At 40.1% G+C, this 15,394-nt stretch overlaps 1 protein-coding gene across 3 annotated transcripts in view; it reads left to right on the top strand.

The window, feature by feature from the left end:
• AcCoAS (acetyl coenzyme A synthase) overlaps positions 1 to 15,394 on the top strand; it is a 73,812-nt gene that overhangs the window by 5,853 nt on the left and 52,565 nt on the right. The window contains exon 1 of one of the 3 annotated variants that reach the window (XM_019062261.2): positions 1,804 to 2,247. The exons of 1 other annotated variant lie outside the window; for it this stretch is intronic. In XM_019062261.2, the coding sequence (XP_018917806.2) occupies positions 1,940 to 2,247 (308 nt within the window). In that variant the 5' untranslated portion in view covers positions 1,804 to 1,939. Of the gene's footprint in view, positions 1 to 1,803; positions 2,248 to 2,516; positions 2,575 to 15,394 lie in introns of those variants that run through there. One more of the 3 variants, XM_072305256.1, reaches the window with a different exon arrangement.

Below are 15,394 nucleotides of genomic sequence, written 5' to 3'. Positions count from 1 at the left end.
TTTGTAAACTAATTTAACCACGGGGGTGGTTAAAGTAGCATTTTTTTGTTGTAAAATCTGCGTTGAAACATTGCACTCACTGTATTTAGCAATTGAATTGCTGAATCAGCAATTCTTTTTTTTTTTTTTTCGTGTAGATACCCTGTGTAAGCAACTGTGTTGGTTCGTCCTCCCCTTTGATCAAATTAATTGCATTTTGCAATAAGGAACCTTTATTTTTGGTCCATTTCAGAAACAACATACATGTCATTGGTTTCCCTATGTGGATATGCGCTTTTATGGAAGAGTGAAAGATAGTTGTTCCTTATTGCAAAATGTAATCCAAATATAAAAGGAGAGGAGATCTTGAAACGTCACATACGAGAAATGTGTTTTTGCAGTCTCATTACCGATATTTTTTACCTCCTCAAGCCCCATTTTTTCCGACTCCACGAAATTCATAATTTTTCGAGAGAGTGGCAACGATTGAAGAGTGTAGATCATTGTTGCGAATGGCGCGCGCATTTCGTCTGAATCATCGCGCTTAATTTTTCGCATGAATGAATGAACTCGACGATTGTTTCCGCTGAGTTCGAGTCCCGCCGGAACATTGTTCTTTTTTGTTCACCGATGCCAAATCAATGAGGAAATAATTCATTAGGTGTCAATCAAGAACGAGGCGGCACTGTCGGATTTTTCAATACACGAAAGTCTCCGCAAAGAGGATCCATACGGCTGTGCTACAGAAGAACGCCGTATGAACCTTCAGACGTTGCCAAATGTCTTTCGGTAAAATATTAAACGCGGCATATTGCCAGTGCGAAGCGCGCACCGACGCTTACAAACCTATAGGGCTACTTCACGCATTGCGCAATGCTTGAAGTATCCCTTTAGGTTTGTAGGCGTTAGTGCGCGTTTCGAGCTGGCAGCGGCAGCACGCAGCGCGCCGCGCCGCAGCGTGCCATACACTTGCCCACAATTAATAGGTCAGTGTGTTAAAATTTAGGCAATTTGACATCAAATTCGAAATTAACGACTCCGAAAGACATCAGTCACGAAAATTTCGTGATCTTTCAGTCATTATTCGACTTATTTCTTCCTATTCTTGAGTTTTGGATTATAATGCGCCGCGGGCGGCGGCGCTCATGAAATGAAGATGTTGCATGTGTGAGGAATTTGCGACTTGACAATTAATTCATATGTAAAAGTTCGCGAGAAACACGATGGTGCCACTGGTTTTTTTTGAAATCAACTCCCAAGCTCAAAAAAAGCTCTCAAGTTGAGGCCAAAATGGAGAGGATATCCCACGCTACCCTGGGAGTCCACCTCTACATCAAGACAAACTCTCCATGCAAAGGTAGGGAGCAAATACATTATTGACAGGAATGCCACTTTATTTGGGGACTCTAAAACTGAAAACACGGCATCACTGCTAATGTTTTTACTCCCTATCTTTGCATGGAGAGTTTGTCTTGATGGAAAGGTGGACCCCAGGATAGCGTGGGACGTCCCCTCCATTTTGGCCTCAACTTGAGAGCTTTCTTTGAGCTTGGGAGTTAATTTCAGAGAAAACCAGTGGCAATATCGTGTTTCTCGCGAACTTTTACCTAAGAATTTATAGTCCAATCGCAAATTCCTGACACATGCAACATCTCCATTCTCTCCTGCGCTCTGTCGCTCGCGAAATCCAAGCGCGCTAATTCAAATCTCGCGGCATCGAGAGCGAGCCGATTCGAATCCCGCGGCGACGAGAGCGCGCGCGCGTCGACAGCGCCCCCGGCGGCGGCTCGCGGAAGCGCCCGTATCGAGCGCGGCGGGCTTTCCCTCGCTGGCCGCCAGTTACCGAAAGCTCTCCTCACGGGTTGGCCGCACGCGCCGAACGGGGGGCCCGCGAAGTGTTTACCTCACATCCGCTTTTCCGCGTGTCCGCTTCCTCGAGTGAGTGTCGCCTCGCAGTGAAATGAGTAAGAAGTTAGTGTACGAGCCGCACCCGGAGCTCGCGGCCGGGGCCCACGTCAAGTCGCTGAGCGAGTACAGAGCGCTCTACGCCAAATCGATCGAGGAGCCCCGCGAGTTCTGGGGGGAGGTCGCCAAGCAGTTCCACTGGGAGACCCCCATCGACCCCGAGAAGTTCTTCTCCTACAACTTCGACCTTAAGAAGGGGCCCGTCTTCGTCAAGTGGCTCGACGGGGCCTCCACAAATATCTGCTACAACCTCCTCGACAGGAATATCAGGAACGGGCTCGGGGACAAGATCGCCTTCTACTGGTAAGGGATCCTTTTTACCTTGGGGGTGAAATCGTGCTAAGGGAAAACGCTGTATGAGCCTTCAGACGTTGCCAAGTTTCTCTCTATAAACTGGGAAATTTGCGAATATTTGATAGGAATATCAGGAACGGGCTCGGGGACAAGATCACTTTCTACTGGTAAGGGATCCTTTTTACCTCGGGGGTGAAATCGTGCTAAGGGGAAACGCCGTATGAGCCTTCAGACGTTGCCAAGTTTCTCTCTATGAAAAAGGAATTTACTGGGAAATTTGTGAAGATTTGACAGGAATATCAGAAACGGGCTCGGGGACAAGATCGCTTTCTACTGGTAAGGGATCCTTTTTACGATGGGGTTGAAATCGTGCTGCCGTGCTAAGGGGAAACGTCGTATGAGCCTTCAGACATTGCCAAGTTTCCTTCTATAGAAACCGAATTTATTGGGAAAATTTTCCCGATTTTTCCGAAATTTTCAGACAATTTTGTACGCAATCAGGGTGTCTACAAGTCTGGAATTTTCGGAAAGTCCGGAAATAGTACTGTTTTTTTTTTTTTAGGACAGTCCGGAAGCACTGAAAAAGTGCGGAAATTCCGCAAGAAGGTCGGGAAGTTTTTTTTTTATTTTTTTTTTCGTCATTTTTGTCGCAATTTAAGCGAGAAATTCGGATTTCTACAATTTTTCGAATTTGTCATTTGAAGGTACTGAAAAAGTACTGAATTTCGCTGTTGAGGAGTACTGAATTTCTTGGGAATTAACTGAAAAAGTACTGTAAAAGTACTGATATTTGACTCCCTTGTTTTAGTAGACACCATGACAATTCAATATAAAATATCTGAAAATGTCAAGGAAAAATGCCCATGAATGCCGACAAATATACATGTTTTATCGAGGGAAATTTGTCAACCCTTGAATGTTCATATGGCGTTCTTCCTTAGCACGACAGAGTGGCCACTGGCCAGGGTGTCTGCAAGTCCGGCATTTCCGAAGATAGTACTGATTTTTCAAGGGCGGTCTGAAAGTACTGAAAAAGAGCGGAAATTCCGAAAGAAGGCCCGGAATTTTTTTCATTTTTTTTGTCATTTTTGTCGCAATGTCAGCGAGAAATCCAAATTTTTGAAATTTTTCGAATTTCGTCAAATGGAGGTACTGAAAAAGTACTGAATTTTTCTGTCGAGGAGGTACTGAATTTCTTGAGAATATACTGAAAAAAGTACTGTTAAAATACTGATTTTTGGCCAGCCTGTTTTAGTTGACACATTGGAAACAGCGGCAGAGAGCACTGGCTGGAGCTGTCCTACGCCAAGGCCATGGAAGTAGGGAAAAGAGAAGGAGCGACCGCATTGATGCAACCGCTTATCCTTGAAAAGCGAAAAAGTTCGCGGCTATTGGGTCAGCCCCCGCAATAGAGGTCACTTAGAGCTCCAGATCGAAGGCGTTTTGAAATCCACACGGAAAAAACTACCTTGTTACCATTACGAGGACCCTCGTCTTATTTTGAGCGCAACCGCCCACGGCGCACTATAATCCAATGCTCAAGAATAGGAAGAAATTAGTCAGATAATGACTGAAAGATCACGAAAGTTTCGTAACTGATGTTTTTTGGAGTCGCTAATTTCGAATTTGATGTCAAATTGCCTACATTTTAACACACTGACCTATTAATTGTGGGAAGTTTATGGCACGCTGCGGCGTGCTGCGTGTTGCCGCTGCCAGCTCGAAACGCGCACTGACGCCTACAAACCTAAAGGAATACTTCAAGCATTGCGCAATGCGTGAAGTAGCCCTTTAGGTTTGTAGGCGTCGGTGCGCGCTCCCGACGGGCGGGTGGTGAATGATTTCTTGCGGGGAGAGCTCCCTGGCGGAGAAAGATGCCAAGAGCAATGGCATCTTCAATGAGAAATATTCATGACTTTTGTTAAAATTAACAGTTTTATTGTGAGAAATTTGACAACATCTAAAGAATCATGCTACTTTCTTTCTGAGCATGGAAGAATAGAAAACTCCCTCGTGCGCTCTTTGGTAGAATGTTGCGAAATAAAAACGTCACTGACATAAAACGTTTTTAAGAGGACCTCTGAGAATAACAGATCAGCCGTTACCCCCACCGTGAGCTGAACTTCACGATGTTTGGTTTTTGTCTCACTTTAAAATCCCTAGGCGATACGAGGATTGATATCATCTCTAAAATGTACCACGTGCAATATAGCAGGTGCGACAAACGCGAAGCGCAGTCTCCTGATGTCAACTAGAATGCAACTCTATCTACTGGATGGATGTTCATGCTGCATACACGAAAGAATGAAGACGCTCTGGATTTCCTCGCGCGACGCTACGTGCCTACTCTGCCGTGCTAAGGAAAAACGCCGTAAGAACATTAGAGAGTAGCCAAATTTCCTTGTATAAAACATGCATTTGTGAGGAAAGTTTTGTACGGTTTTCCATGAAATTTTCAAATATTTTAGATTAAATCGGAAACAAAATTTTCTGAAAACTTTGTATGAACATTTTCACAATTTTCCGGGTATATTTGTCTCTTATTGAAGGAAATATGGCAACATCTGAAGGCTCATACGGCGTTCTTCCTTAGCACGGCAGACTGGTGCAGAATATTTTTTTCGAGCATGAAAACCGTCCGATGCTGTTTTCATGGGGTCAACGATGACGGCCCGGGTTCGTACCGTGGCTAGCCAATCAGAGGGCTTGTAAATGGAATTGAATCGATAATTCTAATTTTAGCTTCCATGTGTGACGTTTGATGTGTAAACAAGGCAAAGGTCGTCACTTAGACATATTAAAAACGGGGAAGTTAAGAAGAGGGCGAGTGGGAGCCAACGTAAAAACGTTATGAGGTAAATGACATTTTTTAAGCTCAATTCCAGTTAAAATACAGGGTGACTCCTGATGAAGTACAAGATTTCAGGGCTCAATTTTTGGAGTCAAAGTAAGACTTCTTTTAGTATATTCTTTTCCCTCAATATCTGCATATAGGGTGTCTACTAAAACAGACTGGCCAAAAATCAGTACTTTTACAGTACTTTTCAGTACATTCCCAAGAAATTCAGTACCTCCTCAACAGAAAGATTCAATGCTTTTTCAGTACCTCCATTAGATCAAATTCGAAAAATTTCAAAAATTTTTATTTCTCGCTGACATTGCGACAAAAATGACAAAAAAATGAAAAAAAAATCCGGGCCTTGTTGCGGAATTTCCGCACTTTTTCAGGACTTCCGAACCACCCTTAAAAACCAGTACCTACTCTTTCCGGACTTACCGGACTTTTAGACACCCTGGCATACCCTTAAAGACAACCCTCTTATAATTTAAGAAAACAACCTAGTTTGTAGCATTAATTTTTTGATGAAGAGCAACTTCAGTTTAAGAGGGATTTTGAAAGATGGATATCGGGCCTAAAAGAGGCCAAAATTAATGATCCATTAAAGCGCCTACAAAATAAGATCAGACTTTTTTGAGGATCCAATTGTCAACAGAGATTTTCTGCAATTCCGCGAGAGAATATTTCATCTTCGATCTGTTTTGGATTTCATCTTATTTTGTGCTGAGATTCCCCAAGTGAACAGTTGTAAAAAACTTCCTTTGGCCCAAAGAATTCCTTCCCTGAAATATCTTCACAATATTCTGATTCACCATGTGTTCTTGTTCAAAATCTGAGAACCAAAATTTCGCATAGGGATTAATCTATTCACATTTTTCAAGTCCACTGATCTTGGAATCGGACCACTAGCTCACGGATCTCCATTCTTAAAGTCGAGTCATTCGTCAAGTCGTAAAATTCCCAAACGAATTATAATTGTCGTGAATTGCTTATTAAGAGCGGCTAATCGGCGGATAGTTAAACGACAAATCACACTATTGGAGCGCTTCCGAAGAGTTCATTTCGAAATCCGTTCAATTTGGAAGATTCCAAAACGCACACTGAAAAAAAAAAAAAATACGGTGTTATCATTCCAAAAATCCTCGTTACCCACGCTAGACTGTGTTGTTAAGACAACCAGAGTCTTTGTCACCGCATTCCAAGATCCCTTGTCACCGAAATATGACTCCTTTGGGCTGACTGATGAAATTGATAGACAGAACTGTAGACCAAGAAGATATACGAAGTATGGAGTTATCCTGATGGTTGAAATGGGTGGTTCTCACGAACTAACAATAAAGTGTTGAAATTGATAGACAGAGCTATAGACAAAGAAGATATACGGAGTATGGAGCTATCCTGATGGTTGAAATGGGTGGTTCTCATGAACTAAGAATAAGGGGTAAATGATGTACCAACTATAGGGCCTCATTTGGGTTACCGTTAGTTAGTCAATTGCCTACCCCCTTTGTCCATCGTAACCACTTGCTTTCACCAATAGGTTGCCTCCATATCTCTTTTGTCGTCTGTGTCCGTCGCTTTTTTTTTTTTCATCAATTTTAACAATCAGCCCGCTGTTGGCAGCGCGCAACTTCAATGCCAAGATGCTCAAGATGCCAAGATTAAATTACAAATAAAGTCCCCTGAAAAATTGTAAGATAAATTTTTGCAAGACCCCCCGAAAATTCGTATTTTATCAAAGACAATTTGGCAACGTACGAAGGCTCGTAAGCTATAGTTGTGGAGGGGGTGACATCTGACTGTCAAGGTCATTCGACAAGCTTAGGGATCTAAAGAAGGGCTCTGTTCGTAATTGCTCAATTTTGCTCGACTAGAAATGAGTAAATGTAATTGCCATGCATCAACGGGGGTAACGGAGGTATCAATGGTATCATGCATGGTCTGTCTGAGCAGAAAGCTGAGCAAGGTCATCCGAATTAAAGGCAGAGGAGGAAAGGTCGTCGAAATTTGGTTAACATCGTCGTTACATATTAATTAATTAATGATTATGAGCTATCTATTCGTGAACAGAGTTGCCGTTGTCAATGTTCTTTCAAATAATGCCAATATAGGGTGTCCCCAGGGTTAACCCGCTATTAAGAAGTATAACGGCCGTGCGTGCTTGTTTCCGAGTTAATAACGTAAGAAAAATTTGATAAAAAGTCCGGGAATCCAATTTTCCCGACAGTTTTTTCTTATAAAAGAAACAATAAATACGCTGTCATTGAACGATACGTTGAACCCGCGATTTGGCTAAAAATTAAACGTAAATTAGTGTGCTTCAGGCTTGAGATACGTCTAAAAAATTCAGTGTTGCGCAACCTTCAGAGTAAATTCTAACTACATCGCTGTTGTGGCAAGCAAAACTGAAACGCCTTCAATTTTTCGTTTATGCAACCCGGTCATTTGTTAGACACGAATAGTTGCATCAAGGCGCCGGAACCAACCAACATTGCGTCGTGCGTGCTTTAGGTAGACTGCCGTGCTAAGGGAAAACGCCGTATGAACATTCGAGCGTTGCCAAATTTCATTCGATAAAATGTTTATTTCTTAGGAAAATTATGAATATTTTCCCTTGAAATTTTCAGACGTTTTAGATCAAATCACAAACAAAATTATTTGAAAAATTGGTAGACATACATTAAATAAATTTCCTGAAAATTAGTGATTTGCCAGTGGAAATTTGGCAACGCCTGATGGCTCATACGGCGTTTTTCCTTAGCACGACTGTAGACTACCGAGTGTCGAAGTATTTTCTATCGATCGGATTACGACTTTTTTTTCAAAGTGTCACCTATCGGAGCCATGCTCCACCAAATTTTTGGAATAAACATCGTTTAGGGTAAATGTTGGCTATGCTTATGGACCGAAGAGCCTAAGAAATAGTTCCCGCTTAATTTTTCGTGCGTCATGAATATCGAAATCTTAAGTTCGATTGTGAATGCAAGAGGTCTTTGACCTTTCTGGGTAAATGACTCGTTTGTCTCTAGTTTGGACCCTCTCGAAGTATTTTTAAATACTTTATAGAGGATTAAAGTCCCTTTTTGACCCATATACATTATACATCATGCTTCTGTACTTTCATCCGGGTTAACCGTGGAACACCGTGTATGAAACAAACCAGTGCGCACCATTTTTGGAGGCTCTGCAGCCTGATCATTGAAATTGATAATTAAAGCTTTAGGCAAACGAATAGTGGAAAACCCTTCTTTTTACTGAGATTTTTCCACAAAATTCGAATGCCCTGTTTTTCTGATAGATCGTGGCTAGTGTTGTACCAAACAGCATTTATGTCTTTCTGCCGAGGACAATTTTGACGTGTGCGGCGACTTTTCTATGTACAAAGAAGTCAATTTTTTTTATTGATTCCCAAAATAAGTGAACAAGTTTGCTGAATCACCTACACTCTCTGCATGTCTCGTGTGATTTAGTTGCCTATGTTTGCAATTGTTATAGCGAGTCATTTCCAGTTCCAAAAATTAGCCGATTGTTAGAAGATAATTAGTGAATAGTACCAACAACTCAACCGCTTTAAGGAAAAACGTCGAGCCCTCAGACGTTGCAAAATATCCGTTGACAAATCACGAATTTTCGGAAAAATTTGTAAATATATTTCTTCCGATTTTCCAGAGAACTCTGCTCGTAATTTGATCTAAAATCTCTGAAAATTTTAAGGGAAAATATTCATCACTGTCATAAAAAATAGATTTTTCAGCAAAGTTTGCCTACCGAGTTAGCCTTCTGTTGAAAAGGAATTAGTTAATACTGTTGCTCGAAGTTTTTTTTAAAAAAAAAAAAAAATTCCGAGAGAGACAACGAGCAATCGTAAAAAATTATATACGAAATGAAAAACTCGTAGTTTTCCTCCTCGGAAATATAATGTAACAGCACGAAAGCGTCCACCGTCGGAAACCAAGATACAGAGCGCTCTAATTTTACCATGGAAACGCACAGTGCATATGAGTTGGACTGAATGCGCCAGAAAAACTTTACGACCATGGTTGCCGGTTCTCTTCGACATCCTGGCATTTCCGCGTGCATTGAATGTTGAATTGACTTTCACGAGACAGCCCGAGAGCCTCGCTGACAGAGTGGGAAAGGTTAGAAGGTCAAGGTCACAGCGGATTGATTCCTGAATAGGTCGCGTGATCTTAACATTTTCGGCGTGAAAACTCATTCAGCTCCATTCTTTGTTGTTTTTGACATCTCACTACCGCACGCGCTACGCATGTGTGAGTTTAGTGTTCGGTGGGAAAAGCTCCGAAGCTTTTCCTGCGCTGTGATCACGTTTACTGTCGTTTTTTTCGTAGCCGAATTATTTACATTCATCATTCGATGACGACTCTCGTACGCGTAGAGACTTCCGAAGTAAAACTCGGGTTTTTTTATGAACTGACTTCCAGTGGATTAAATCGATGGCTTAAGTAAAAAAATGCGTAGATCGAATTGTGATATTGTAAGTCTCCATTCATTTTTATATACTTCCGAAGGAAAACTAACCAACAGTTTCTAATACAATGGAATTTTTGCATGTGTGAGGAATTTGCGATTTGACAACTTATTCCTATGTAAAAGTTCGCGAGGAACACGATGGTGCCACTGGTTTTCCTGGCCCTCTCATTGGCCAGCGGTTTAGACGGGCAATCGACGAGTCTCTTTGAAGCCTCTTCTTTGACTGTCTGATACGGGCTTAATATTCAACGCAGAAAGTTGCTGTTTGGACAGATCTTCTCATTTTTAGCTAATCTACAAGAATCAAGCATCAAAACACGATTTCGTTACCAGCGAAACTGGCCCATTATTTTTTTTCAGTCAAATTTTTCAGTTAATTTTGTCAAATAAAATCAGAACTAGTCCCTCAGCTGGGGGGGGGGGGGGGGGGCGAGGTTCACCGTTGCCGCTTTAAACTCCCCACTGCCTTCTCGTCGATTGTCAAATAGCCCGATTTATGAAGAATGTCCCACTAATCATGCAGAATAGTTGCGGAGCTTCCGCCGATAAGATAAGGCAGCTCAAGCTCAGCCCGCGAGGAAGTTCAGCTTTGCGAAGTTGCGAATGATACTGTGAAGCCACGCACAGTGGATCGAGTCAATAGGAGAGGTCGGACAAAATTTCGGAAACTTTAAACGCTCATAACTCCGGTTACACGAAACTTTGAGGTTCTAAAAGTGGTTTCACTGGTTTCCTCGTAAAATTTTCTTCTAAGAACATCCCTTGGAATTTAAAATGTAAAAAAATAAACTTAAAAAATTGCAGTTTTAGTCAAAAATGTCTCGTCCGACCTCTCTAAATTGACTCGATCCACTGTGCCACGGTTCCATAGTTCGTGGGTAACGTGAAGTTGAACTGGAGACTGCGTGACGGAGCTGCGATCCCTAATGCAATGATTGATCTGAACCTGAACCTGAACCTGAATCTGAACCTGAACCATGAACCTGTCCGCTTGTCCGTGTCCACTGACGTTGACGACGCGAATCGCTTCGTCAGTAAATTACAACAGGCAGGTTAAAAGCGATTTCGCCCTGTCGCACGGTGGATCGAGTCAATAGGATGTAAATGGAAGAGCTGGCGCCATGTTCTGGACGACGAGCTCCGGTCACTTTTTCGATACATATTCGATCCAAGATGGCGGCGTGGAATACATAGTCATTATTCCTATCTTCCTTGTTTACATCGGATGCCCGGGTCCTCGTGAATCGAAAGCAATCGATTATGTATCGAAAAAGTGATCCGGCCCGGCGGGACACAGGAGTCTTGAAATTCGGGGCCTGGAAAATGCTTAAAAGTGGCGCCAGCTCTTCCACTTACATTACGACTCAATGTATCCGGTGGAATTTCCTCAAATCCAGCCATCGTGCAACAAAATTGAATCTAAATACCTCCGGTAAACGGATATGTTCTTTTTAAAAGGCTTAATGTAAACATGTCTGCACAGAAAGAAATCTCAGCAAAAAAATTCGCTTAATAAGGGAAATAAATCACGACATAACCCCAACCTTGGTTGACAATTTCAAGGAAAAACGCCAGCTAGTTTCCTTAAAGAAATTCAATAAGAAAATAGCGGTGAATACCAATGTCGCAATCAGAGGAATGTATTTTCCCGGTCTCTCCATCGTTTTCTGCGCTAAATTCACCGCAAACTGTACCAAATTGTACACAAAATTTGTGTTGCTTTGCCTTTCACTTCTTAAATTAACCAAAAGTAACACAAGAACACGAATATTTTTATCGGCTTGGTTTGCTCACGGTTACCCAATCCAGAAATGGATTTTTAGACACAGGCAGGTTTCTCGTTAAAATTGACCGGTAAAGTTTTTTGAAATCTGGAAACCATCTTCTTTCATGTAAAAAGGAATCCCACTCCCCATGCCAGTGCTGCCGTGCTAAGGAAGAACGCCGTATGAACATTCGAGAGTTGCCAAATTTCCTTCGATAAAATGTTTAGTTTTGAGAAAAATTATGAGTATGTTTCCTTGAAATTTTCAGACGTTTTAGATCAAATTGTAAAAAAATTATCTGAGAAATTGGTATAGACAAATACTTAAAAATTTTACTGAAAATCAGTGATTTGCCAGGTGAAATTTGGCAAAGCCTGAAGGTTCATACGGCGTTTTTCCTTAGTACGGCTGAGTGGAGGTTAGCATTACCCCCACAATAAGAAAATAAAGCTAGGTAGTTGTCGCGGAAATGAGGGGCTGTTGCAATGCAATTAAAATGTTTCGTCTTCTACAGCGTCATAAACTTGTGTTTTTGCGCGTGGTAAAATAATCGGATTTCGTCATTTCTTGCGTTCAGAGGCGCAAAGCTCTTTCCGAGAAAGAGTCCTGAAAGGCACTAAGTACCATCTCCACTCGAAAGGAGTGTAAGTGTTCGGTGAATTGTTCCCCTTTACTTTGCCACAAAAATAACTCGATGACGAAATTTTAAGTTTTGTAAACGAAGGTCCCGTTTCCAGTGGCTGGTCAATCGGTCATATATTCTGAAATCCTGTGATTCATCCTCAACAGTCATGCTGACAGACTAATTTTTATTGGTATTCCCACTTGATTCTTTAAATAATAATGAGGAAAAAAGATGGGGAAACCCGCCTTTTTTCGTAGCTCATTTGTTTTGACGACACCCTTCACAAACTTCTTGATTTCTTATTTTACCTTTTATCTTTTTTATATTATTTGGACCTTATTATTTTTCAATTAGGATTTACAATTTCTGGCTCTGTTGAGGAAGAATGTGTGTACTATTAGTTTTCCTATGCAAATAAGTGGTTTTACGAATGAGCCAGGTATTGCAGCTCTTAATTGCAAACTGCAATCCATTTTTTACGATTGTCGTATTTTGCTTATTAGTGAACGTTTCATTTCATTCTAATTGAAATAGGTTACTTAAGCAGGTCACTTTGGTAGGTGAATCTTACTTTTATTAAGTTGTACAAATGAGAAATAGACATTTTATCTTTTAAAATCAAATGTTGGAGTAAGAAATTGGAATAGTTTTTTTTAAAAAAAAAATTATGTATTTTTGCTGTAGTTTAAAAGTGAAAATCCAAATTAAATAGATGAAGCACGAAGTCGAAATCTAATTAGAGATTTTGAGATTGAAACAATTAGCTTTACATTACTTGAAAATGGTTGTTTCACGATGATTTAAGTGGAATCTTCTTTCAGTAGTTGACGGTCGCAAAGTGACTACAGGCCACTCGTCTAAAATGAAGACAATTCGTAATAGCTATAATTAAGTGCCAGTCTTGCGGTTAAATTTAAGGTTATTTAATATTTTTCGCTTAAATTTTATGTTTATCCTTGAAAATAAAACAATTTAAGAAACTAAATTAACTTCAAAATCAAAAAATTTAGGAAACTAAATTAACTTCAAAATCAAAAAATTTAGGAAACTAAATTAACTTCAAAATCAAAAAATTTAGGAAACTAAATTAATTTCAAAATCAAAAAATTTAGGAAACTAAAGTAACTTCACTGGAAAAAAAACACATTGGATCTAGAGTCCAGACTCTTGAAAACATTGATAAGATAAAATACTCTTGATTCAATTGGATTTTTGCTTGAATCAAAACGAAATCCGCTTAAATTAAGAGGCTTGATTCTTGATGTAAGCTAGATTCTGATTGAATCAAGAGTATTTTTTCTTGTCGATGTTTGTCGCTGAGTCCAGTCCGTAGATTCAATGTGTTTTTTTTTTTTTTTTTTTTTTTTTTTTATTTTTTGTTTTTTTTTATTCTTCTTTCTCTATTCTTTTTTCTACAGTGTTGATACGTTTTTAATTTATTAAAAGTTAGCGACTTTATTCATAATTTGTTTTTTTTTACTGCATTTCAAAGCAGCTCGGAACGTTAGCAATCGATTAATTGTGACGTCCCAAAAGTCAACGCTGGCAACCCTTTACTTCGACCTCTCGTGCGATAATTTTAATCGTCTCGGCAATTATTTCAGACTCTTCAATTAAAACCTAATTACGGCGTGTTTGTATGCTCCCCCACGTCATTGCACTCATCTCCGCGGGAAAAGAGGGGAAAGCTAAAACATTGTTACCGAATAGTGCTGAAAATTTGGCATTTTCCCGTAATTAAACCTATGTAAAATATCCACTTTTAATTGCACAGTCTGGCAACCTTGAGCCAAATCGCGGCCCCTTCTCCACCCCCCCCCCCTCCTGGTAGGGGAATTATCTCGACAAACAAGACTAAAGATCATACGATCAAGGAATCTGTTTTCGATCATTATTTATTTTCTGTCTATGTTTTCGGCGTTAATGTGACGCTGCTGCTGCTGCAACGTGAAAACTTGGTCTACTGGAGTGTCAAATTGAAAAAAAAAAAAAAAAAAAAAAAAAAAAAAAAAAAAAAAAAAAAAAAAAAACCAAATACAATCAGGGTTTCCAGCGGTCTGGATAACCGGGAAAAGGTTTAATCTCTTCCGAGGGAAAAAATGACTTGAAAATATATGGATTTATTGAGTCTGTCTAAAAAAAAGCAAAAAACTAACATTTTGTTTTAAGAACGGATTGCGGTCAGACATACACACACGTGTTGTTTAAACAGAAAGTTGGTGATTTTGCCAATATACACATGTTAAACATTATAAAACCTGAATTCTCATCGTGGAGAAAAAGCTCCATCAGAGTATACTTTTCTCAAGATAGTTATGCCTGATTGGTTGTAATGTAACTAGTACTGGACAAACCGGCATTGCTCTCTTGATAGGAAATTTATGCTCTGATGAGCGTTTTCTTATCCATACTGAGAATATCAATTTTGTACTAAATACTTGTTCCAGACTTACTTGGGATCGGAAAAAAAATAAATTATATCGTCCAATCTCAAACTCTTTGTAATGAAATTATGTAGGTTGTTAAACTCATTTATTTGCATCACTAATATCAGAAATTTATCGCAACATTGTGCCTGACTTGCCACAGTCCGTAAAATTTCAAGTATTTTATCTGGATATGTTCGACCAAATGTATCGCGAAAAATCAAAATCAATTACTATTCTTGTTTTTTCCAAAACTTTCACCATTAAGTACATTATTTTGCTATCCTTTCGTACGATGAAGCCTTTTCGGTGTAAAAATTGCTTGCTGCATCTAATTTAGGGTATGTCGAGTACGTGTGAGCTTTCTGCGATAAAAAACAAAAATGCCAATTTTGCCCGAAAACCAGAGCAATTTCTTTCGAAAATTACCCTAAAACCACGGCAATACCCCTATGATTCTCTTTTCTTAGGATTGTAGTTTTTACACCAGAAGTTTGGAGAATCACAGGGATTCAAACTTGAATTAATTGCACTACTTCACGGTCCTCTCATTAAAAAAAGAGGGCAAACTGAAGCATCATTCATCCAGCGTGAGGAGATTTTTTAGTTTCCGGAATTTGCGGTAGTACGTACCTGGCTTCCCTATTTCTAGGTATAGCGTCAGCCACCTCGGCTTAGGTAATCCTTGAAAAAACTCCCCCTAAAAAGATGAAGAAGGGGGGGGGGGATGGCTGCTGCCTAACTAGATATACACGAGACAACTCGACAACAAAATTTGCGGTCGATTTTTGCGTATTACAATAACACGCGCACTGCAATTGGACCGCACTTTGCAATTCGGAACTATAAATTCTGGCTCCTCTGGAAAAACACTTATGTGCATAAGGAAACTAATGGCACATACGTCGTTTTTAAACCGGGCTAGAATTTATAGTTCCAAATTGCAAAATGTAGTCCAATTGAAGAGTGGATTGAACGGATATAACCAAATCAACGTAACTACAGCACT

This window comes from Bemisia tabaci, chromosome 10 (assembly GCF_918797505.1).
Source record: "Bemisia tabaci chromosome 10, PGI_BMITA_v3".
Classification (NCBI taxonomy): Eukaryota; Metazoa; Arthropoda; class Insecta; order Hemiptera; family Aleyrodidae; genus Bemisia; species Bemisia tabaci.
The sequence above is the reverse complement of the archived record's forward strand: the minus strand, read 5'-3'. Positions and strand labels throughout refer to the sequence as shown.